General features: G+C 36.9%; 1 protein-coding gene across 3 annotated transcripts; it reads left to right on the top strand.

Moving 5' to 3' along the window:
• Positions 1-82: 82 nt before the first annotated feature.
• Steap2 (STEAP2 metalloreductase) lies at positions 83-24,057 on the top strand. 3 transcript variants are annotated; one of them, XM_042684683.1, is made up of 5 exons: positions 83-252; positions 10,935-11,459; positions 13,078-13,605; positions 16,503-16,667; positions 19,129-24,057. In XM_042684683.1, exons 2-5 carry the CDS (start codon positions 10,968-10,970, stop codon positions 19,414-19,416), a joined length of 1,473 nt encoding a protein of 490 aa, XP_042540617.1. In that variant the 5' UTR covers positions 83-252; positions 10,935-10,967; the 3' UTR covers positions 19,417-24,057. The 3 variants fall into 3 exon arrangements, with proteins under 3 accessions (XP_042540617.1, XP_042540615.1, XP_042540616.1); XM_042684681.1 differs by having other exon boundaries at positions 140-214; XM_042684682.1 differs by lacking the exon at positions 83-252 and adding an exon at positions 434-518.
• The last annotated feature ends 1,758 nt before the right edge of the window (positions 24,058-25,815 follow it).

The following is a 25,815-nucleotide window of genomic DNA, read 5'->3' as shown; positions in this document are numbered from 1 at the left end:
CCTCCTCCCCTTCCCCCCCCCACGCGCTACGCGATCCAGCTCCGGGAGGCGGGGAAGCCGCCGGAGCGCGACGACCGGCCGAGACAGCCCACCCCGCAGCCGCCAGCCGGAGGTGCCGTCCGCAGGCCCTGGAGCCCGGCCCGGCCCTTGGGAAAGTCGGCGCCGCAGCCCGAGAGCTGCCAGGCTCCCCCTGGCCGGCGCGGAGCGCGCGGAGGTGAGCGGATTGGGGAGGAGGTGGTGAAGGTGGCCGAGGTGAGGGTCAAGATGCAGTCCGCACCATCCATCCTCCCCGCATTCCGCGCCATCCCAGGGCATTCCCCCCCCCACCGCCCCACTACCCACCCCGGGGCTGGCGGGGTGCCTGACATCTAGGTGGGGAGTAGGAGGGGTGCAGAAGGGTGTCTGCCACCGATTCCGCACCCCCCCCCCCCCCGTGCGCCTCTGGGTCTTCCTGGAGCTCCAGAGAAGTCCTGAGATTGGGCCCAGGAGAAAGGAGGCCAGGGGAGACATTGCCCCACGTAGGTAGGATGTCCCCAGACAGGCAGAGGACAGCCAGCCAGGTAACTTTCACCCCGCTGGTGGTGTATCTGCCTGCCACTTTGGGTTGATGCAGTGCTGCACTGCGAACAGGTCAAGTATTCCCAGAGGCGTTTTGTTTATTGCCCAGTAATAATTGGTGTGATTAGGCCATTTTCTGTTATAGCAGTTGACCCCTTCTTTGAGTGTCCTAAATTGTCTTTGAGCTCTGTATTCAGTCTCAGCCAAAACTTGTTGAAAATTATGCCCTAAAAATCTTGCTCTTAAAATAGAGCAGAAAGATAGAGCTGTTTAAAAAAAAAAATCCAGAGATTTCGATTTATGATCTCCCCCCCCCCCCCACCATCCTGTGGAGAAAGATTGATGTCAGTTTTCATTCCTCTGGCAGATAGTTTTTTTAATGGAAAAAAAAAACTTATTCCAGGCCGTGGTTAATTGATCAATTGTTGCTATTCACTTCAGGAGAAATAAAATTCTGACTCCTGTCTCCACTTCTTGCCCTTCTGACCTAGATTGTAGTTGAGTTAACAGCCCCCCCATGGCTAGGAACCTTTTTAGTTCTCTCCAAACCATTTCCCATCCGGCACCCTTTTATTATTTCTTTATTCTGTTTGTCTGTTTCCTTTTTTTAAAGTCTCAAACCACAATTAATTCTCATTCACTCACTCCCTCTCAAAGGTTAAAGAAAAGAGCAAATCCACTGGCCACAGGCTGCCCTAGGCCAGGCTGCAAATTCTGCAGCTAGTCAGTCTGTTGGGGGTGGGGAATGAGACAGTATCAATAACGATCAATTAAGCTAATTGTGGAGGGTGGGATTGTGGAGGTTTTATAGCCAAGTCACATTTTATTATACTGTTACCATGGAAAATATACTTAAGGTGAATGAGCATAACTGAATTTCAATACTGAAAAAAATGCTACACTTAAGAAATTAAAGTGATAGATGGATTGATAGAGATATTCCACCTGTGGTTGTAATAAACAATAGTAAGAGTATCAGGACATGCATTTACTCCCTGCTTAGCCTGTAACCATGGTACTGAGGCAAGTTGAACATTGACCTGAGGAAAACATTGACACTTAATCCCTTTGGGCCCACACGTCTTGATCAGCAATAAGTGAGATTTGACCTAGAAACCCATTGCATCTTTGTTGACTCTCATGTTTTTGATGCAATCAACAATAAAGAATATGTATTGCATGCTTGATTACTTGTGCCAGACATTATGGAGGCAGTAACAACAAGAAAACCATGGTTCTACCCTCAAGGAGCGTGTTATTGGCTGGTGAGGGAAGAGAGCAGTTACATCAAGGGAAATAGGTTTAAAGAAAAACTAGAAACAGGTTGATGGGGAGTGACAAGGAACGTGAGGTACATAGATCAGATTCAGTTTCTGATTAAAACTAAGATTACTGGAAGGCTAGCAGATAGTGCTTGGAGATACCAGGAAGTGAATGACTAGGCAGAGTAGAAGCAGGAATATTGCTTTGATGAATTGAAGAAGCAAGAGACCCTGAGGTTGAATGATCCATCCCCCAGCTGATGAAGTCTTGGAGAGGGATGACAGCCATTGTTGGGGTACAAAGAATGACTGTGTATATGAGGGGACAGTCTCTAGTGATAGGAATAAGCTTAAAGTCAGTGGATGACAATAGTTGGGGAGAAGGTCATGAGATGTGAGAAGCCTCAGAAGAATGGGATGTTTATTAGAGATGTGTGTAAGCCTACAAAGAATGTACCTACTTACCCCATGAATCCAAAGAGTTTCAGCTTGATAATCTAGCCAAATCACCAGGTTGTATCATCAAGCCTGTGAGAACAGCTCCTATAGATTTACTATTATCTAATAATTACTGTCCTAGGTACTTCTAGGAAAGTAATACGTGTGTGTGTATATAGAGAGAGAAAGAGAGAGAGAGACAGACAGACAGAGACAGAGATAGTAAATATATTAGACTCTTTTTCAAAATTAGCAAACATCTACCATTCAGTTAGAGGATTGTCAAGGAATCCTTCTAAACAAAAAACGAACACCATTAAGAGGTTGTGGAGCTGAGTGTAATTGAATTATCTTACCTTGCTTATATGCTCTTAAGTATTAAATGGATACAACAAGTCAAACATCTATTCAAAAAATTCAATGTGACCTTGAAATTTCAAGGAGCCTATGTTACTTAAACCATTGCAAATGAAGCTCTTGTAGTTGAAGTTTAAATGTAAAATGATGGCATACCCTCACTATGTAGCAATAAGAATTACAAACAAAAGGAGGCCAGTACAACCTGTTTTTATTTTCATTTAACAAAGGGAAATACCAAGAAAGAGGATACAGATGATTTTAGAAACCTCCTATCACCTCAATGCCACAAAAACAAAAGTTTCTGTAAATGTCATAGTTTGACAGGTAATCTAGATTGCCTGTGAATACCAGCAAAAGAGAAGACTAGGATTCTGTTAGTCAAAGTGTGGCTCATAGACCAGCACAATAAGCATCACCTAGGAGCTTGTGAGAAATGCAGAATTCAATATCACCCCACACTTAGACAAACTGTGAATGTACATTTTAACAAGAACTGCCAGGAATCATATTTGCATTGAGTTTTCTATTCTAGTCTAAGGTCTAGTTGCCAACTGTGGTTTGCCAAGGTCAGGACCTGTGATGTCCCCTTGTAGGGGAGACAGAAAAGATGCTATCCTCAGAACACTCTGAATTTTGAATATTATACAACAACAGGAACAAAGTGAACAACATGTGCTGTGGGGTGAGATGACTAACGATTGCCCTTCTCAGAAAGTGAAGAGAGGAAATTGCAAAATAGCAAGTGAGCCTTGGGATGCTGCTGGGGCCTGGAAAGGAGACAGGACTGCATCCATCATCTTCGGTGTCCCGTATTCAAGAGCAACTATATGCTCTTGCCAGCATTATTTTCATTGTTATAAACAACAATGTAAAACAAATGGACATATGTGAGGATCTAAAAGTCATCTCTACTGTCTAACTGACAAAATGGTTATTGGGTTGAATCCTTAATGTTTTAGTAAAGTTGCTGTACACTTGGATGAATATTCATCACACCTGGTAATCTATAAAAATCGTAACGCCCATGCTGTATCTCCCAATTTATTTTTTAAAAAAGATGGAGAAAAAGTGACAGTGTTGCCCCATTGAGATCCTTTGCTTCCATAACTCTGTTGAGACCCTTGTGAAAAGAAGCTGCATTGAGACTTTCCACCCACCAAAATGGGACCTCCCTTAGTACCATAGCACCAAGCCAAGGCAGCTAAACTCTGACCACATCCACTCACTAGTAGGGTTTTCAGAAAACTGATGGAAATAGGATTTGTTTGGTTTTTAAAGAGGAGACTACTTTAGGCCAATAAAAAAATGATTATTAAGCTAACTGTTGGTGAAAACTCTATACATTTACTGAAAGTTATTTATTTGTATATTTGTATTATATTTTCAGAATGGAGTAAATTATACTTCAGTGAAATGTTTAAGTTGCTGTGAATGTGTCAATGTTCATAATTTCATTATGTTAATAATATCATCAGGAGGTCCTGTTCTGTGTCATTGGAGCATCAGATGAATGTCAAGTAGATAGTTCTCAGTAAGAGGTTTGGTAGGTGAGAGATTGCAATTGATGGATGGATAGATGGATTATGATTCCTAAACTGAGGTCAATCACTAGGGATGCCCAGAGCTGATCACTCTCTGGTTCTCTTTGTGTTTGTGTGTGTGTGTGTGTGTGTCTGCACACACACAGGCCAGTGTGAGCCAGTACTAGGGCTCGAATTTAGTGCATCATGCCCTTGGTTTGCTTATTTGTTAATAGCTGATGTTTTATCATTTAAACCACAACTTCCATCCAGCATTTATGCTTGTTAATTGGAGATGGAGCCTCAGAGACTTTTCTTCCCTGACTGGCTTTGAAATTTAGCTAGGATTTGTAAGTGTGAGCTACTGACACCCAGCTATTAGTGCCATTTGTAACCACAGACACATATTGCTTGTTAAGTGGTAAGGAATTGAAAGTAGGGAAATTGGCTTTCAGGGAAACTATAATGTAGAACTGTGTATTCATAAGTGAATTACTGTAACACAGAAAATCCTGCATTTTGTTAGTAATAATACTGTATGTGGAAGGGTTATCAGGTGGGGGAATTTATTTTAGCAACCTGTGATGTGTTATGACTCACTTCATTTTAGACATACCACATGATCATGCTAATTTGGGTTACATGAACCCAGGTATGCAAAGCACCCAAGAATCTGCTTGAGATACAGGTTACTTGTGTGTCTTGATGGATGTATACAACATTCTCCTCAGCACTAGCAATCAAAGAACATAGAGGAAAAAGCCTTGGGGAGATGTTTTAATTTGTTGGATGAAATTTAAAATTTTATTAATTGATGTCTTTGGGGGAAAATATTAATTTAATTTCTGAAGTAACCTAGATTTAAAGTTTTTTGTTGAAAATCTTTCTGACATGAATTGGAGCACCCCCCTGTCCTTGTAATTGCAATGTGGTGAACATAAAATTTTATTGTGGTTATTTAGAACATAGAAATGTGATGCATTCATGACCATATAAAGCTACATGTTGAATATACATGAACCTAAAAATGCCTTAGGAAATACTCATTTTGAATTTGTTTTATTAAAATTCTAGTTATTCAAAAACCCTGGAAAGTTTGAATTAGTCAAGTGTAACTGTAATGCTATAGTGTTTTCTGAAGATTCTTCAGTTAGTCTCATAAAATATGAACACCAGACACTCAGATCCATGTTTAACATATTAATAAGTCATTTGTAATTGCAGTAGTTTATAAATTGAATTTCAATGAGTAAACCTATGTCGTTTTAATAAAAGTAATAATTTCACTGATAATTTTGGGGAAATGATTTTCAAATTACCCAAGTGTTAGCTGAAGGAAAGAATTTAACACTCTGATTAAAATATTTAATCTACATATTTAATAATCTTATTTTAATATTCACACAAACAGCAAATGGAGAATAAACTATTGGGGTTGTTCTGAAAATTTTACAAGCATCATAATCACCTCTAAAACTCTATGAGACACAGTTGTTGAGGTCCACCCCCTGGGATTTCTATCTGAAGGATGTGGGGGAAGAACCTGGGAACCCACATTTTTAACCAGTTCCCAGGTGGTGCTGATGCTGTTGGTTCAGTGACCTCAGGGATAAACACTGCCTTAGGAAGTCACCTTCCTATTTTAAGCAGAATTAATTGTAGCTTTGCTTTTCAAGTTTTCTAAAAGGTCTCGAGAATTTGTGAAATAAAAGCCTGAAAACGAAACAAAACCACTCTTTCCCCATTCTGAAACCACTGTGATTGTCTTAGATAAACAACAGTTGGGTTTACTTGTTTATTTAACTTCCAAGAGAATTAGGGGTTATCTTCGTGCAACTCAAAGGATGTAATAATGAAAAAAAAAAAAAAAAAACACCTCACCATCTAATTACAGAAAACTTGGCTGGGATAGTTGATACTTCATGTCTAGAATGCATCCCCATCCTCAGGATTATTAAGCAGATACCTCAGTTGCAGGGGTTAGTTTCCACGTGTGTACTCTCACTCTCAGGAAAAGTTTTCTTGCCAACAAGTGAAGGATCACTTTCACATAGAGAGCCTCCTAATGTCTTTGAAAACAGTAGCCCTTGGAACTGTTCGTTGCCTTTATAGACGAGTTAAATAAAAAGTAGGGAAAGGAACTACGTAATTGCTATCTCATTCGATTTCTAAAAGTAGACAAGGCATATCTCCAAAGTAGGAAAGACTTAAAGATAATTCTACAAGTCGAATAATTTTATCAAAAACTTCTTACTCTTGCCATAGATTGTTAAATTGTTCCTTAGGTAACAATGCCACAGAATTTTCAAAGCATGGCTACAGAATGCTAAATTTACTTTGAGGCCTTTCTTCTTTTAAGTTCATATGCATTCATAGTGCCCTGTGGAAATTGTGTGAATTAGACATTAGTTTGGAAATACGAGTTTATTCACACAAACACACACACACACACACACATCCATACAGAAAGAGAGAGGAGAAAGAACAGGAAAAGGGAGAGAGAGGGAGGGAGGAAAAGAGAGAAAAAAGAGGGGCAAAGGAGAGAGAGAGAGAAAGAAAGAGAAAAGATGACTTGAAGGAGAGGAAGAAACACCACGCAATATTTTCTAATTTTCTAGGGCATGCGTTGACCATACAATCTAGTTCTTTCTTTAAAAAAATATTGTTATTGTAAAGGTGATGTACAGAGTGGTTACAGTTTCATAAGTCAGGTAATAAGTATATTTCTTTTTGGATATTGTTATCTTTTCCTTTGCTCTCTCCCAGTTTTTCCCTCCTGTCCCCACTCACAAGTTATATAGTTCATTTTCAACAGTGTCTAGTGAGTACCACTGAACCTAATTCCTATTATAAATTGATTTTTTTGTTGTTCATTGGGCTTGAACTCAGTGCCTAGGTGCTGTCCCTGAACTCTTTTGCTCAAGGCTAGCACTCACACTTTTGAGCCACAGCTATACTTCTATAAGTGTTTATTATTATTATTATACTCTTTTTTATTACAGGTACACCCTGACTTTCCCTGATGAGAGTGTAAAAATTTTAAGTATAAGCACCATGTCCTTATCTCTGATGAACAAAGCATACAATGACCATTAAAAAAATCATATTAGCAACAGCAGAGTAGATATGCCATGAGATTATGCTTGCTTCATTCCTTATCAATGGAAATGTACTAAAGTTTTTCACATATTTTTTCTTAAATGATTATATTAGTCGTGTGTGTGTGTGTGTGTGTGTGTGTGTGTGTGTGTGTGTACGTTTGTACGTGTATGTGCACCATTCCTGGGGCTTGAACTCAGAGTCCGGGCACTGTTCTTAAGCTTTTTTGCTTAAGGCTAGCACTGTACCATTTGAAGCACAACTCCACTTTTAGTTTTTTGGTAGTTAATTAGGCAGGAAAGCCCTTGAGACACTTACCTCCACTGAGCTATGGAAGAAGCTGGAAGTGGAACTGTGGTTCAAGTAGTAGAGAACTAGCCTTGAGCAAAAGAAACTCAAGGACAGACCTTAAGGCCTCAGTTCAAACCCTGGGACTGGCACACACAAAAAAAGTTATACAACAACCGGTCATGTTGTGTTTTGAAGCATTAATAAATTCACAGAGTGTTTTTATCAAAAATAATTATTCCTATCATAGTTTAATCTGTTTTGTAGCTAAAATTCCCAAGCATATATGCTATGGATTTATCTAAAAGTAGCTTAAACTGAGATTCATAGTTTTAGCTATTTAAAGTTAGTATTATCTTTGCAAAGTATAGGTTATGGATGACATTGGGAGATGCTAAGCAGTTTTAAGGCTTCCCATGTAATGTTGGCACTGCAGTCTGAGGATGCTTGTATTTGAATCGTTGCCGTCACTGCCAACGGCACTGTCATGGGTGAACAGTTGATGTTCTTTGAGCCTCTGTTGCCTTATCTTTAAGATAGTTATATATATTTTTTATTGTGAAAATACTGTACAGATATGTTACAATTACATAGGCAAGATAATGAGTACATTTTCTTATCAAGCATTGTAGCCTCCTCCTTTGTTTACCCTTCCCATCCCTTCCCATCCTCCCCTGCCCCCCCACCCAATCCTCCCCGCTCCCCTCCCCCCCAAGATAGTTATATATTTTATAGCCATTTGAGAGTTAAATTGGAATATTATTCTGAAAACCCTCAATTTACTATAAATAGTAAACCTACTGTCTGTGCTTCAGCAATACGCAATCCACATCTCAGATCCACTATCGATTTATCTCTCTCTTCCTTCCTTGGTCTTTCCATCTTTCCTGCTCTTTCCTCTTCCCTCTCTCCTTTTCCTCCCTCTCTCTTTTTCTTTGTCTTCCCTCTCTCTCTCTGATGCATTTACATTCTTTGACACTCTCATGAAAGAGTTTTGTTTATTAGTGCAATTACCATTCTAGCCACAGGCCTATTTTTAAAGGGGCCAGTTAGAACTTGTCATTAGGAATACCATATGAAGAAGGCCCAAACATGTTACACCAGAGTCACATATATAGTATGTGTACTGTATGTGCTTTAATTGGGGACCCATTGATGATATTATTAGGTCCTAATGTATTTTTACCTGTTCACACTCTGATTTAAAGGAGTTAGAACATGCTTTGTAAAATAAATAGACATCTAGCAGGTTTTTGTTTTGCTTTTACTTTGTTAAGGCCTTATGATCATGATCATTGGATTTAAAGATTTTTAAATTAATATATCTTAAATTCTATGATATATATTACATCTATGTATGTGTATATATACATATACCTATATACATATGTGTGTGTATATATATACAGGACTGAGACTGTATGTGAATATGGTACCTTCTTTACAGGATATATGATGTATATGAGTGAAGATGGGTACTTCATCCCTAATTTTTGAATGAAATAAATACTGATTTCATAACTTCTGGTTCCTTTAATTGTCCCTGATCCCCCAAATTGCTAACAGTATCTCCAGGAAAATGTTGACCACTTTGGACTACCTCAGTTCCTCTGATAGCCCCCTCTCCAATCTTCTGGATGTATGGGACTCCTCCAGTGGAAGGCAGATAATTACTACTGTTTCTATACTGAAACAAAATGAAATATGCAACAGATATTTAAAAAAACAACAACAGTGAGTTTTCTCCTTTCCCAGGATCTAAGACATTAAGATCACTGGATATTTCTGAGTAGCTGATAAGATGGCCAAAGGAGAAATAATATAATAATATGGAGATAACTATAACTTTCACCATGCTCCCCATAGCCACCCTCTCCCCCCACCCCCCGCAAAAACCTTTTTCTTCCTAACATCCACTCGATGATACATGCCTTAGGTAGAATGCCAGGGTTCTAATCCTAGATCTTCCAGTTTTTCCCTTTAGACTCAGGACAAACAATTCTCTTCTGATTGTCTAGGTTTCCTCATATACCTACTGAGCATGGCAGTAGCACCTAGTTCACAGTATAGTTGTGTCGATTTGGTTACTATATGTTACTACATAGGAATGAGCTTGAGGCAACATTACTGATAGTATTGCCTTTCCAAAGTGTAATTTGCTGATGTATTTGTAGTCATTGGGTGTGATTAATTTCTAGGATCAAGGTTGCATTTTCCTAAATTCAATTGTTTCAAATTCCAGTTAAAAACTGAACAAAATGGTTTCTTAAATATCCCTTCTATGCATGTAATATCCATTGAATTCTCTCAAGAAGTGATCTGCCTCAGCTGTTAGCATGAAAGTCACTGTACCCTGGGGATAGAATGATACATTATTTTTCATCAGAACCAACAATGACACTGATCCATGCCCATATTATTTGCATTATTGAGCAAGTTAATATTGATATGAATATCTGAGATGTTAATAAAAAATAGTCTAACTGTTTTCCAAGAAAAATAACTGTGTTATAGTCTTTGTAACCAACAAATGAAAGGGAGAAAACAAGATTTTAAAGTATTGTGTAAGTTAAAGCCATGAACTTATTACTAAACCCCCTTTCTTTAGAGAAGCTACTTAATGGTAAGTTATAGGACATAGGATCAATGATAGACAGTGATGTTATTTAATCACTCCTTTTTAAAAAAAAATTTGATACTTACCTCCTTAAAAATAGTATGTAAGTGTCAGGTGTTTTTTTTTCTCTTTTAATTGGCTGATTTACCATACTCTCATTTTATGAAAAAGTTACTACCTACTCAGATGAACAGGGTGTTTTATAAACTTCATCTCAAATGATTCCAGACAATTTTGGTTTACATAGTTAGTTGTTTGTTTTGTGGTTTTCCTATTTCCTTGTGAGCTATCACTTAGTACCAAGGCCCTGTTTTTTTTACCTCTTATGGTATTTCTTTCCTGCTGTCTATTTTGCTGAGCTGCTGGGTATCATGCTTGTTAGAAATGTGGGGTTTTTTTGTTTTTAGTTTTTAAAGTTCTGTGTGAAAACTTAAGTCTCTTTCTTTTTGTGCCCCACTGCTTTGCTGTATAAAGGAGGGTCTGCAAAGCAGCAGCATTGGCATCAACGTTGTTAGAAATATAGAACATTGGGCATCCCTTTCCACTCACTCATTTTAACAAGAGTTCCAGGTGCTTTGTGAACACATGAAGTCCCACTTTAGCATATCGCCTTGTGACAACTAATTTTTCTAATTAGATATCTTCTCTAGATTACAAATTCTGCCTTGCTGGTTTTCATGTTGTATTACATGTCATACAATATTGTACCTGTAAGACAAAATCACAGTACCTAGAAATGCTTTAGTGTCTGCTAACAGGCAATTGGTGACCATCTTATTTTCTTTCTTGTAGGACATTCCTGGTGATTTGAGGAGAGCCTGTATCATGGAATCAATCTCTATGATGGGAAGCCCTAAAAGTCTGAGTGAAACTTTTCTGCCTAATGGCATAAATGGTATCAAAGATGCGAGGAAAGTGACCGTGGGTGTGATTGGAAGTGGAGATTTTGCCAAGTCTCTGACCATTCGTCTTATTAGATGTGGCTATCATGTGGTCATAGGAAGTAGAAATCCCAAGTTTGCCTCTGAATTTTTTCCTCATGTGGTAGATGTCACCCATCATGAAGATGCTCTGACAAAAACAAATATAATATTTGTTGCTATACACAGAGAACATTACACCTCCCTGTGGGACCTGAGACACCTGCTTGTGGGTAAAATCCTGATTGATGTGAGCAATAACATGAGGATAAATCAATACCCCGAATCCAATGCTGAATACCTGGCTTCACTATTCCCAGATTCCTTGATTGTCAAAGGATTTAATGTAGTCTCAGCGTGGGCACTTCAATTAGGACCTAAGGATGCCAGCCGCCAGGTAAGTACTCTTAATTTTTACTGTTTAAATGGCATTTGGTAGTTGATCAAATATTGGGCATTCAGAAACCAAATTCTGACACTTTCCAATGATTATTTCAAAACTTGGGATGATTATATGAAGATAACGTCTTGACCTTGTAAGAGTACGTTTTCATTCCCAAACTGAAATGGAAAGCATATTAAATAACATGGACTTTTCTGTCATCACCAATTAAAGAAAAGGCAGGGTTGATGAGCAGTGTGTCCCATTGCATTTACTCTCTTGGCTTCTGCAAAACAATAAAAGTGACTGAGTGAGTGTCTGACACCTCTAACCTCAGCCACTCAGTAAAGATAAGGAAAGTCATAGTTAAAAACCAACCCAGGCACAAAGCTAGCAATACTGTATCTCAACAGATATGCTAATCACAGGCACAAGCTACCTATAAGCCCCGCTAATGGAGATGCATGGTCCAAAGGCAGCCCAAGAAAAACCATGAGACCCTATTTGAAAAAGCAAGACCAAGAGGATTACAGGTGCTATGGGCATGGCTCAAGTGATAGAGCACCTGTCTAGCAAGTACAAGACTAACTTCTAGCCTCATTACAACCAAATAAACTGCAAAAATAATAGGTCTTTTGTGTCCTTCTTTTCCCTCCTTAGCTCTTTCATTCTCATTTCCTGCAGCGACTTGGTAACACAATGTTCCATCTCTGAATAAAATGCTATTTAATATCATTCTTAAGAAGAACCTTTTTTTATTTTACATAGACTAAAATAGCCACAGAATATACAATACCACAGTTTGGTTGAAGCAAAAATCTTGATCCATATGTGGCAAGTGGAAGCAGGTGGGATTTGGGGAGCAGAGGGGAAGCAATACTGGGGTTTGAACTTACTACCTCGTACTTGCTAGGCAAGTGCTCCACCATTTGAGACAAACCTCAGCCCTTTTTGCATAAGTTACTTTTCTTAACAGAGTCTCACTTCTTTGTGGGAGGAAGGGCTGGGCTAGTTTGGACTATGATTCTCCTACTTCTGCCTTCCACATAGCTACAATAACAGAAATGGACCAAAATGTTCAGCTTTTAATGTAGAGATAGGGGACTTACTTGCTAACTCTTTGCCCACGCTGGCCTCAACCTACAATCCTCCAAATCCTTGCCTCTTTCATAGCTGGGATTCTTACAGTTAAGGAGTCACTGCCTTCAGACTTCACACTGGATTTCTTAGATTTGCTTTTACCATACAAGTCTATGGATAGTAATTTTTACTTCAGCTTGAGAATGAAGCAAATGGCAAGTTCTATCAATGCTTCTGAAACGAGAACTTCTAAATGTAAGCAAATAAGATAGTTCATCTTAAAAGTCTTTATGTGCGTATGCACTAAAATTAAACATGGTGATAAAATAATTGTATCTTTTTTTAAAAGACAGATTTGTAAATTCATGCTTCATCTCTAATCAGTTGAATCCACTCAAGGTCGTTACAACTGATCCACTGGGGTTGGGAAGGTGGCTCAGTGGTAGAGTGCTTGCCTTACAACTGATGCACTGTAGTTTACGTGGGAAAAGTGATCACTGCCATGCTTATAAACAACAATAGTAATAATAAGCTTTCTTCCTTTTTCCTTCAGGTATATATATGCAGCAACAACATCCAAGCTCGTCAACAAGTTATTGAGCTTGCTCGCCAGCTGAATTTCATTCCTGTTGACTTGGGATCACTGTCAGCAGCCAGGGAGATTGAAAATTTGCCCCTACGACTGTTTACTCTCTGGAGAGGGCCAGTGGTGGTAGCCATAAGCTTGGCCACATTTTTCTTTCTTTATTCCTTTGTCAGAGATGTGATACATCCATATGCAAGAAACCAGCAGAGTGACTTCTACAAGATTCCTATTGAGATTGTGAATAAAACTTTGCCTATTGTTGCTATCACTTTGCTGTCCCTGGTGTACCTAGCAGGTCTCCTGGCAGCTGCCTATCAGCTGTATTATGGTACTAAGTATCGAAGATTCCCGCCTTGGTTGGAGACCTGGTTACAGTGCAGGAAACAGCTGGGGTTACTGAGCTTTTTCTTCGCTGTTGTCCATGTTGCCTACAGCCTCTGCTTACCCATGAGAAGGTCAGAAAGATACTTGTTTCTCAACATGGCTTATCAGCAGGTACTGGATGTGCTTGTTAATTCTCTGCCTCTAGTAAAAGGCTTTATTAATATGAGCTGTAAAATATGAAGTGTAAATGGTGTAAGAATCTCTCAGAATGGAAATTTTCTTTGGTTTAGTTAGGGAAGGGAAAGAATGATCATTTAAACACTCTTTTTGTGTGAGAATGTGGCTAATTGTAAATCATTTAGGGTAAAAGCAGAGACCATCCCCTTCTTTGCAGAATACAAGAGAAGGTAAGAACTGTGTGGGGATCCTCCCTTTTTAAGAATATGTTATGATTTTGACTGTTTTCAACATTTTTTTCCGGGTCCTGGGCTTGAACTCAGGGCCTAGGCACTGTCCCAGAGCCTCTTGGTGCCCTACCAGCGCTCTGCCACTTGAGCCATAGTACCACTTCTGGCTTTTTCTGTTTATGTGGTACTGAGCTTCATGCATGCTACGCAAGCACTCTACCACTAAGCCACATTCCGAGCCTGTTTACACTATTGAATGATAACACTGTTAATGTTATAACATTAATTATTTTAATAGTTTTTTTTAACTTTCTATGGTGCCCAAACTATTAATGAAGTTTTCAGTAATAAACACACATAAAACTAGAACCAGTGAAAATATAAAACAAAATAAAGAATCAAGATAAAGTGAAAAAGTGGCTAGCTCTGCTGGCTGCATAGCTGCGTCTATACTGCTCCTGTCTGATGCAGTGAAAACGGAGAAACTGCTACTTACAATTCTTATTATGAAAGAGCAGAAAAGATACTAGTTTCTCTCATAAAGCTTTCCTAGCACCTAGCTCTCCAAGAGAAGCCTGAAGAGAGCTTCATGGAAGGGCTTGGTGATGAGGTAGAGGTTGAGCTCACTAACTCCCATCGCACAGATGGAAAGCACAGGGTTTTACTGCAATGTTTGATGTAGCATTTCTCAGTGAAAGCCAGACATTGCATCAAAACAAATGTGTAAACACCTTTATGTGTGTGTGTGTGTGTGTGTGTATACATATAAGAAGATTAGACATAGTTGAAGTACGTTTTATCTAAATAAGGTTCAACAATAAAACCTAAAATACATTTTGTAAAGTAAGTAGATTCATGTCCTTTAAGTCATTTGCTCTCTGAAAATTCTACTTCTCTTAGCTGAATAGTAAGGTTTGAGAGGGGGAAAGTTGGATTCAGGGCTTTGAACTTGTTAGGCTGGTGCTCTACCACTTGAGCCACAGTTCCATTCCTTTTTACTTTAATAATAATTTTAGATAGGGCCTTGTGTTTCCCACCCCACCCTCACCCCCAGGACTGGTTTCGAACTATGCTCGCTCCCCCTCCACATCCACAGTAGCTGAGGTACACACCACTGACATCTAATGAGATACAGTCTTGCTAACATTTTTGTTTGGGTTAGCCTCTGCAGTCCTCCCGATCTCTGCCCCTTGAGAAGCCAGGATTGCAGATGTGCATCTCCCCTCCTGGCCTTGGAATACGTCAGGTTTTGATATATGTATATTTAGCTTCCTCAGTTCTTCTAATGTGACCTACAGTGGACACTTTCAACCCTGCCATACGCACCCAATGCAGCTCAGGACTCTCAGAGCCTCTTGGCTTCTTTTTTTTCTTTTCAAATGTACTTATTACTCTTATAACACACTTTATGTTTTCCTCATTATACTTACTGTTGTCTGCCCACTCCATTGGATTGTATGAGGTCTCTGTGTCGTTCACAGATACCAAGCCAATGTCTAATGCTGTGATTAGATAAAGCAGACACTCAAGAAGCGTATTTGTGAGATGAGGAATTGAATTAGGAGGAAAATCAGTCTAGTTGTAGTGTCTAGGCATATCAGAGTATCTATTACACTGCAGTGTGGGGTAGATATCAAACAAGCAGATCTTTCTTCAGCCATGGAGCTCTTTAGCTCTTTCAGGATATTGTCATTCTTGCTTCAGGAAACAAATGGCTAAGACATAGCTTTTGAAAAAGTTTATGCTTTTCCAACTAAACTTAGGCAGAGTTAACATGATGTTTGTAAGAATGTTTCCATGAAGTTACTTAACTCAAAACTTCAACCAAAAGAATTCCGCTCTTGACTTAAGCTCTAATATACTCTTTGTGAGTACATAAACAATTCTGAAAGTATTTCCTATCCAAGTGATCACAAATTCATTGTCTGGTTTGATTATATATGCATTATCGATGTAAGAGAAAGGTGTTTCAAAGAACTGTACATACAGAATGAGGCAATTGGAGTTTGTAAGATATTATCCATAGAGCTTTTACCTTAGAAAATCCCAGCTTCCTGGGGAAAAAAAAAAGGGAGAGATAAATCAATACAAACATAATATACAGGTAGGAGAGAAAGAAAGAATATAGAAAACCCCTGCCTGTAACGTAAGTTAAACTAAGGCCACAATGTACCAAACTGTTTGACCAAGTTTAAACTACCATATAAAAATACCTCAGAACTAAATCTACCAAGGCCTCTTTTCTCTTGTCCAGGAAACCAGCTTTGGACTCCAGAATTTCTGATTCCTTGCATTTATGGCAAAAGAGGGAAATGTCCTCTTCTTGTATACACTAAGGAGAAAGTCTTTTTTAAATGCATATTTTTTATTATCTTAAATAGCTGTACAAAGGAGTTGCCATTTAACAAAGTATGAATACAGTGCACAAACAGAGTGCACCTTGATCAATGTTACCCAGAAGGAGAAAGTCTTAGTCCTGATTTTATTTAACATTTCCTTCCCTTTCCCTTATACTTGAAACAATACAAAACTAATGTGTTTTCCATAATAGTTTGCAGGAATACAACTTAAATATGTTCATCTGTTACCCAGTTCTTCTTACTGACTGAATCTGTTCAAATCCCACCAAATAAAAGAAAATCACATTTGTTTTCTTGCTAGGTTCATGCAAATATTGAAAACTCTTGGAATGAGGAAGAGGTCTGGAGAATTGAAATGTATATCTCCTTTGGCATAATGAGCCTTGGCTTACTTTCTCTTCTGGCAGTCACTTCCATCCCTTCAGTGAGCAATGCTTTAAATTGGAGGGAATTCAGTTTTATTCAGGTAGGTGGGGTTTGTTTGTTAAGGGATTGCACAGTTTAGAATTTAATTGTTAAGTACGGTTGAATTTTAAATATGCTCCTTACAAAAACAGTGTCTTTGTGGCCATGGTTATATATTTTGCTCAAACAACACATACTTCTACAGGCCAGCTTAGGGCAGTTAAGTCTGTTTAATAAGAGAAAGACTAGTTTTCATTGTTAAGGAAGACTATGATAGCACTGTCTACAATATTAAGAATAAAGATTATTTAAAAGAATGAAATGGAGACAGGAGTAATCTTAGATCAAATTAAAACAGTTTAGTATTAGCCACATGAGTAAGTTATTTTATATATTTTGAGTCATCTTGATCAGTCTAAAGAGCAGGAAATCTTCATTAATTTAAGTGGAGAAAAGGTAATATTTTTTAATGCATGTGTTACATGCAATTAGGTAACTGATTATGATAGCCAACTTTGTGAGTCTTGTTAGTATATGTATTTAAGATATCAGTCATAAACTAATGTTTAAAAGTATATATAAAGGGATCTCAGAACACCATTGTGTTCTTTAAAAAGTCACACATTCGCCAGTGCTGGTGGCTTTCGCCTGTAATCCTAGCTACTCAGGAGGCTGAGATCTGAGGATTGTGGTTTGAAGCCAGCCTGGGCAGAAAAGTCTCCATAAGACTCTTATCTCCAATTAACCACTCAAAAACCAGAAATGGTTCTGTGACTCAAGTGGTACAGTGCTATCCTGGAGCAGGAAGAGGCTCAAGGACAGCATCCAGGCCCTCAGTTCAAGCCCCACAACTGACAAAAAAAAAAAAAAGTTACACATTCATTTTCTCCAGTAATGTCTACAAAATAAATTTGCAGACTTTTAAAATTCATAATGCAAATTCAGACTATACCTATTTGATCACAAAATCTGTTGTCTCCAAATGGTGTATAGAACAAATCAAACCATCAAATTTCATGTGATTTTACACCAAGTTTTATTCTTCACCTATTTTGGGCTTTAAAAAATATATAACAATCTCATTCAAATTAAGGGCATACCTTTGCCTAGATCCATTTATCCTTAAGAAATAAGGATCTGGGTGCCGGTGGCTGATGCCTGTAATCCAAGTTACTCAGGAGGCTGAGATCTGAGGATTGTGGTTCAAAGCCAGCCTGGACAGGAAAGTCCATGAGACTCATCTCACTTAATCACCAGAAAACCAGAAGTGGCGCTGTTACTCAAGTGGTAGAGCCCTTGCCTTGAGCTGAAGAGCTCAGGGACAGCGCCCAGGACCAGAGTTCAAGCCCCATGACCAACCAAAAAAAAAAAAAAAAAAGAAGGAGAATACTTTCCAAAATGCTAGCTTAATCACACCTGAAAAGAAATAGCAGGCCTTCTGATAACAGGTAGTAAAGAGATGCATATTGTCATTATAGATTTAGATGAGTAGCTGCAAATTATGCCTGCTGGAGACTTGGTATTTTCCTAGTGAAGTAGACATTACATCATTCTAATGATGTAATATTTTCTGTAACATCAATCATTTCTCAAGTAAGCTGTGTTAAACATAATAATTTAGGAAACTGAAAAATGCTGGCCTTTTAAAACTTAAGGTACAAAGTTAAATACTCTGAATAATCTCAGTGTAGTCAATGTGTATATATTTGAATTGTTACTTATAGATTAATATTGAAGGATTTTTGAAATTTTGCTCTTAGTAGTATATGTATATATGTCTGTGTATGTTAGTGTTATATATATACTCATAGATGTACGTACATATATACCATATGTACGTACATCTATATGAATACATATATATTCTTATATATGTATAGGTCATGTATATGCATAACTGGTAGGACTGTAATAATCTTTATGAAGAAGAGCTTAGCAATGTATATCAACATCCTGAAGGAAAAGCTGCATGTTTGAATCAACAATTCCACTAGTAGAAATCAGTTCCAAGGAAATAACCAAAATATAGAAAAGGCCTAACATGACATTATTTATTGTTAACATCTTCTTGTCATTTTGCAATGACACGAAAATGTTTTTCAATTTAACTTTTGAAGTAGTATAGATTAATGAGGGTGTTGCATTGTGATAATTCTACATATACCTAGAATAGGCCTTGTGAAATCATTTTCTTAATGATATAAGTAAAATACTCAGACTATTAAACATATACCTTTATTAGTATATATATATTATACATATACATGTGTGTATATACCAATATACTCTTACTAGCATAAAATAAAGATCACAAATAAATAATGTCAGTATTTGTCTATAGGAAATAGATGAAAATGTTTTAAATTGCCTAATTCAGCAGAGGACAAAGAGTAGCTAAATCAACTTTAGACAAAGTAGTTTTATCAAAATATAAACATTCTCTGTATATAGATTAATTTATGAGAGTGAATAATTTATTTCTTTGTTATATTTCTCTTTTTTCCTTTCTTCCTTGCCCCAAGTCTACACTTGGCTATGTGGCCTTACTCATAAGTACATTCCATGTTTTGATTTACGGGTGGAAGCGAGCTTTTGAAGAAGAGTACTACAGGTTTTATACACCACCAAACTTTGTTCTTGCTCTTGTTTTGCCCTCCATTGTAATTGTGGGTAAGATCATTTTACTCCTTCCGTGCATCAACCGAAAGCTTAAAAGAATTAAAAAGGGCTGGGAAAAGAGCCAATTTCTAGAAGAAGGAATTGAGGAAACACTTCCTCAACTTTCCCCAGAGAAGGTCACAGTAATGTGATGATAAATGGTGCTCACTGATGCCATCATATGAAGTTTTATTCATGCCATTGTTAAAATGCTGTGCTCTGTGTTCAGTTGTAAGTGCGTTGTCTATTTGAAACATGTCAAATGAGATATCAATGGACATAGTGATCGTATTTTCAAGTTAATTTCCATAAATGTCATAACTGGTCAACATAAAATTTGTAGCCAATGTATTGTTGAAATTTAGGTATTTATTTTTGGCTTTGCAAATTGTAATAGTATTGTGATTTTAACTATATTTCATAATCAGGCAAACATTTATAGTAAATAATATAGATGTAAGGCCAAGCATGGTGGTGGGCACCTGTAATCCCAGCTACTTAGATGGCAGAGAAAAGAGGATCTGGAGATAGAGGTCAACCCAGTTAGGGAGATTATCTCCAAAACAACATGCAAACTAAAGGGCTGGGACATGGCTCAAATGGTAGAGTCCTTAGATGTAACATAATCTTAAAAATACTTTACAAGCCAGAATTAGGATCTTTTAATATAGCTCAGTGGATATACCCATATCCTGTAACTTAAGATTTTAATTTTTACCCAGCTTAAGAAGTAGAAATATGCCATCAGACCTCATTAAGAAAGGACACATAATATTAGCATCTTGGTAAGTATTCATGAGAAGATTATTATACTTCTCAGAAGACAGGATTTAAAGAAAGCCATTAATTGTGCAAAGCCATGTGATTGTGTAACCAAACACATTCTTTTAAAAACATGAAATTATATTTAAAATTCATTGGAGACATAAAATACATAGTGATAATCATGACAGATTTTGTTCTTCATATGTTTCAGAGCAGTTTTACTGTACAATTCATATGTCTGACAGGGAAAGGATTTGGTAACATTTCACTTTCAAAGCTGATGTCTAATATAGTAGAGTACCAATCCTGGGATTTGTACAGCTTTTCTTAGTTGTCAAGTTTACATATGAGTAATTATTCAGCAGCTGATCATTAAATTGATCTTTAGCCAGTAACCACCATACATGGTGTGGAATTTACTGATGTTCCCCGGGAGTGTCAGGGTGGGGAGAGCATGGTTGTAAACACTTTACTTAAAGTATCTATTCTATATTATCTATTCAAGATCTATTCTACTTATTACTTGCAATAACCCCATGAAATAGGTAATTGTCCATGTTTTATGCATAAGGAAATGGAGGGTAGAAAGTAATTCATTCAGGGTCACACCATGAGTAAGTACAGGGTGAGTCCAGGTAGTAATCATCTAGAAGCTGGGGTTTTAACTACTAGAGTATTTAACCCTGTTTTATTTCCATACATTACATTCATAAGGTCAGTCTAGATACTTTCTCTTTTATACGAAGGAATCATTTGAGGTGGGTTATGTGCATCCAATGATGTAGGGAAATACCCAATCCATAAATTTATTGCTTCTGGTAGGGAAGTCCTGACTTAGCTACACAGGTCTGACCTAGCGATCTACCAGAGTCCATAGGCCTCTCTATGCAAGGGAGGCCTCAATCAGAGAGGACCATGGGGGTGTTAATGAGTTGCTGAGGACTTGAAGACACTTTATAGATCTCTGTAAAAGCAGTCATCTCCTCTTCTCTTCCTGAGAAACCCCTCTGCCACTATAACCATTCATTAGAGAGCAATTTATACTAATCATGAAGGATATTAAAATAAGTGGTCAATTATAAATCTGATGGAAACATATCATCATAGCAATTATTCATAAAATTTCTTAGTGCTGAAATTCTACGCGTAAATTGCATTCCATTCAAGTCTCAGGATGCCCTACATTTTCTCCTTTTTTATTAAAACAGAAGGTTGCAGACAAGATACAATCATATGCATTTCTGTTCTAAAACTATATCATTTCTTGAGTTACCCATTAACTTGAATCCAGCTGCCCAGTGAATGGGCTTAATTTAGTACCATCTACCTTTCCCATTCAATGGCTCTGGGAAATCACTCGTGATTCCCTAAACTTTTCTTGTTTGGTGAAGTTTAATATCTTGTACTTACTGAGCTACCCATTTTCTTTATATTGATTACTTTTCTTCCCTTTTCATTAAGACTGCGTTATTAGTAAGTATTCAGTAGGGTGATAATGATAAATATACTGATGCTAGGAATTAGTGAAAATAACAACGTATCAGTACTTTCTTGTTTCTTTTATTCTTAAGATCACACTTTAACCATTTAATACTGAAATACAATGAAGTAGTTCTAAATTTTAAATGACTAGTTAGGTGTTGTATGTAGATATTAAATAGCCAATAATATACAAAACTGTCACTATTATAGATAAATTGGGCATTTGAAAATCTGATAAAGCAGTGCACAAAAGATGCAAGTGTTATTTTAAATGGCTTTGCATTGCTAGAAAAAAGTGGAATAATTTTGACGTTTCAGAATAAAATGCATTCATTGTAATTCTAAATGTTTAAATGATTTCCTAAAATTTTAAATCTATTGAATTTTGATGGTCTTACTGTTTCTATGATTATTTTTCTTTTCATTGTTTTTCATAATCACCTTTGGATCATTTTTTTCTGGCCTCAGAAGAATTAAAGTTTGCTGTTACAACATGTGAGAATTGTTTCCCAAGAAGTGCCCCTGCAAAAATTATGAGAATGTAGGAAATATACCCAGGTTTGAGCCTATGCAAAGAATATCAAATAATTTTTTCCTATGAGGAAAATAACCATGAGCTGTATTATGCTTATATAGCTTTTGTGTACAGTTTTCATATGTATCCTCTATTAAAAGTATTTTAAATCACATTTAAATATGAATATATTCATACTAACATTTATTTTTAAAAGCATACCTCGAAGTTTAGCACAGATTATCTACATGCAAGATTTTTGTTTAACTTTTAAAGTATGTAAAAGTCTGAGTAAATTATATTTACAGATATTTCTCAGAGATAATTATTCTCTTCCACATATGAGGTAGCTAATGAGCTCCATTGATAAACTCCTGATTATAAACATAAAATTAGAATAACTTTGAGTTGATAAAGAATTTTACTTTTAAGGTTAATTTGATAATACTAAATTAAGGTATTTGTAGTCATATTATAGTTACATTTTAAAAATTATTTCTGTAAAAGTGCTTCAAGAATAACCTCAATTTTTATGTTAATCTCTTATGTAATATAATATTAATTCTTTTTAATTGACTTTTGCTATTAAACTATTTCATAATAAAATATTTTCTCCAGAAAAAGACATTTAGTTAAAATATATTTATGAATGTTATATTTTAAGTAAGTACCCTAAATATAATTCATAAGTATTTCTTTCAGAATACTGTAAACACTGAACACATTTAGCTGCATCAGTCTATAAAGTCCCTGTTCTTATATGTTAACATTTAAAATGATGTATTGAAATGATTTTGTAAAATTATGACTCATAGAAATGTTACATGTAGTATAGATACCTTAGTTCAGTGGTAAAGTTATATTTATGATGTATTGTAAGGAAAATCAGATATTCAACTCTCAATTGTTCTTAAGTCAGTAAAAAAATTCTGCCATATATTTAGACTAACTCCAGATGAATCTGTTCTAGCTTTTGAACATTGAATGTTATAGGATGAATGGGTTCTTTTGCTTTTTTTTTTGAGTATAGGAAAATTATAACATGTTTAATTTTCAGAGATTCTATCCATATTATAGTTTTAAAAGGGGGTGGAGGTTGTATTTAGCCTAACACACATACTGAGAATTTTTTAAACTTTGCATGAATATCCACCATGCATTCATCCAAAGTTAGGGCAAGATGTATGGATTCTCCAAATTACAGTACTTCCAAATTGCCAATTTGAGGAACATACTCTCTTAGAGATCCTCTTTGAAGGTTTTCTATAGTTTTGCTGATGTCTTTATAAACAAGGATTGGAAGTTGTCTCCCAATGTCTGTTTCCCTGCTTCTGTAACAGCTTCAATGGGTCACTGTTCCTAGCTGCCCTGTGTGTGTGTGTGTGTGTGTGTGTGTGTGTGTGTGTGTGTACATATGTGTGTGTATGTGTGTATACATATATATAGAGAGAGAGATGTTGATTGAGAGCTGGCCAGTGAGATGAAGTCTGCAAGGACAGCAAGATGTGTTCCTCTTCCTCCATCCATTTTGCTGTTGATAGTGTGCATCTATGACAACTGCCCCCAGAGGGCCCAATCCACACCCTACAGAAAGCAGATTAAAGACCACTATTATCTACTTCCATTGTGTTTTTTTCCTCCAAGTAAGTCATTTAGATGTGAGTTCTGTATTATGTGAAATCTAGAGTAATCTTTTCTGCCATTCAGTCCTTTGTCATAATACCGCTTAACACTGTTGAATAAGATAGATGGCAATAAATCTTACCTTTAAAAGCTTTTAAAAGGTAACATGCAATTTACGTTACAATTGATTTTCTATTGTTAATTGGAATCTTTCTCTTGCCTTGATTTTTTTCATTGTCTATTTTGTACCTGCGTGGAAAATACTGTTCTCTCTGTAAATGTGTGTGGCTCATACTTGCTAAAACTCTGTAATCTCTAGTATTGTTACCAAAATACATGCCATGTTTTTATACCATTCTCATAGATCTGCCTTATAAAAACCCAAATAAAAAATATCTATTTAGTGTTTTAACTTCTTTTTTTTGATGTGTATACAATTTATTGTTGCTATTACTGAATAATAATTCCTATATTTGGTGAAGTTATGCCAATGCTTTTCTATCTTTTTTGGAAGTATCCATTTGATAAAAGCAATCCAAATGATAGTTTTGCTTGGAAGGGGTAACTTTGTTATTGTTGTTGTTTTACCAAACTAGTCATTTAGAAAAACCTCCATTTAATGAGGTGATATTTTTACAATCATTTCATTAAGCATTTTTCAGTTGGTTTGCCTGTAATATTCAAGCTATTCTGTAAGCTTCCTGGTAGCATGAATATTGTTGTACTCATTACTAACTCCCCAGGATCTAGTGCCATAGATACTAGAGATATTATAACGAATCAGGACTCTTTTCACAGAAAATAATGTTATTTAGCTCTCTGTGTCCATACAGCTATCACTATTTCCTTGTGCTGCTTTCCCACACCTCTCCTCTCTCTTGGCTCCCTCTCTTCCCTTGCCTCCTGTGCAGTGGCCTAAAGTGACCCTGTTCTGTTAGAGGAAAGTCATAGCCATGCCATCAACCCTGCACCCTGCTTTCTGTTGAGTCCTGTACAGTGCAGCACAGGGGAGGAGAAACCAACCTCTGTGTTTGTGCATAGGGTCACAGAGATGCTGCTTGAAAATATGAATGTGAATCCTGACAGCAGGACTGATAGATGAAATACAGAACTCGCAGTTAAATTTTAATTGCAGATGAACAATAAATGACTTTTTAGTATAAATTTGTGATAAATATTACACGGGAAATATATCAAAAGATGAAGCTAGTGAATAAATCCTCCCTTCCATTCCTCCAGAGAGTCTGTTCCAACTACAATTCAAAAGGCATTCGTGAAAATATCCTAAAAGACAAAGCAATTGACTGATTTGTGCTAATGCAGTGACTACAATAATAACATCTATATTTCCACCCAATCTTTACTGACTTACTTCCATTTTTTCCCAACTACTGCCAGAGATAACATTCTCCACTAATGTATGGGCTATTGTACATTGTCGGCAAACTCAGAGAATCTAGGCTAGCACAGTAGGGTCTCCGAATAGAAAACGAAGCATGAAATAAGTGTTTTAATAAAATCAGACATTAAACCCTGAAAACTCAAAATCTAGATTTGTTAACAGTCCTGAGGACAAGTTTTCATTGATCTATGATGGTAGATGGTGGCATGTACACTTGGCCCTTTCAATCCATAGGAGGTTCTGAATCAATGGGTTTAGCCAGTAGTGAAGCAAGTATGAGAAAAATGTACTGAACATCTACACACTACTTTCCTTGTTAATTAACAGTTGAACTATTTATATAACATTTACGTTGTAATTTGAGATGATTTAAAGTAGTACATGAGTTGACGTGCATTGGTCATACACATTATGTTCTATGTAAGGGACTTGGATATCCTGGGATTTTGGTATTGAGAGTAGCCAGGAACCAAACTCCCAAGGAGAAGAAAGGATAACAGTAGAATGTACATCAAAAAGAGGAGGGTAGCACCTTTGGAAAACTAAAAGTAATCTACACAAGGTGACTTACTGAGAATCCATCCTCATAGCATCTTACCTTGTCAATGACTAAAGCAATACCATCTAAGCTCCACCCTCCACAATTAGAGAATTGAGTTACTAATTTTGCTAGGTAGGAAACTCATCCAATGAAGATTTTACTGTTTGAGTGAGAAAAGTGAAGGTTTCTAAGTGTAAGAAACAAAATGTTCATGAAGTTTGCTA

The sequence above is a fragment of the Dipodomys spectabilis genome, unplaced genomic scaffold (assembly GCF_019054845.1).
Source record: "Dipodomys spectabilis isolate Male_0828 unplaced genomic scaffold, ASM1905484v1 ptg000089l, whole genome shotgun sequence".
Classification (NCBI taxonomy): domain Eukaryota; kingdom Metazoa; phylum Chordata; class Mammalia; order Rodentia; family Heteromyidae; genus Dipodomys; species Dipodomys spectabilis.
The sequence above is the reverse complement of the archived record's forward strand: the minus strand, read 5'-3'. Positions and strand labels throughout refer to the sequence as shown.

Bases quoted from the DNA above. Each gene is read 5' to 3' on its own strand.
- Steap2 (XM_042684683.1), top strand. From the start codon at position 10,968: ATGGAATCAATCTCTATGATGGGAAGCCCTAAAAGTCTGAGTGAAACT. The intron at 11,460-13,077 runs GTAAGTACTCTT...TTTTTCCTTCAG, and splicing joins CTAAGGATGCCAGCCGCCAG to GTATATATATGCAGCAACAA. The intron at 16,668-19,128 runs GTAGGTGGGGTT...CCTTGCCCCAAG, and splicing joins GGGAATTCAGTTTTATTCAG to TCTACACTTGGCTATGTGGC.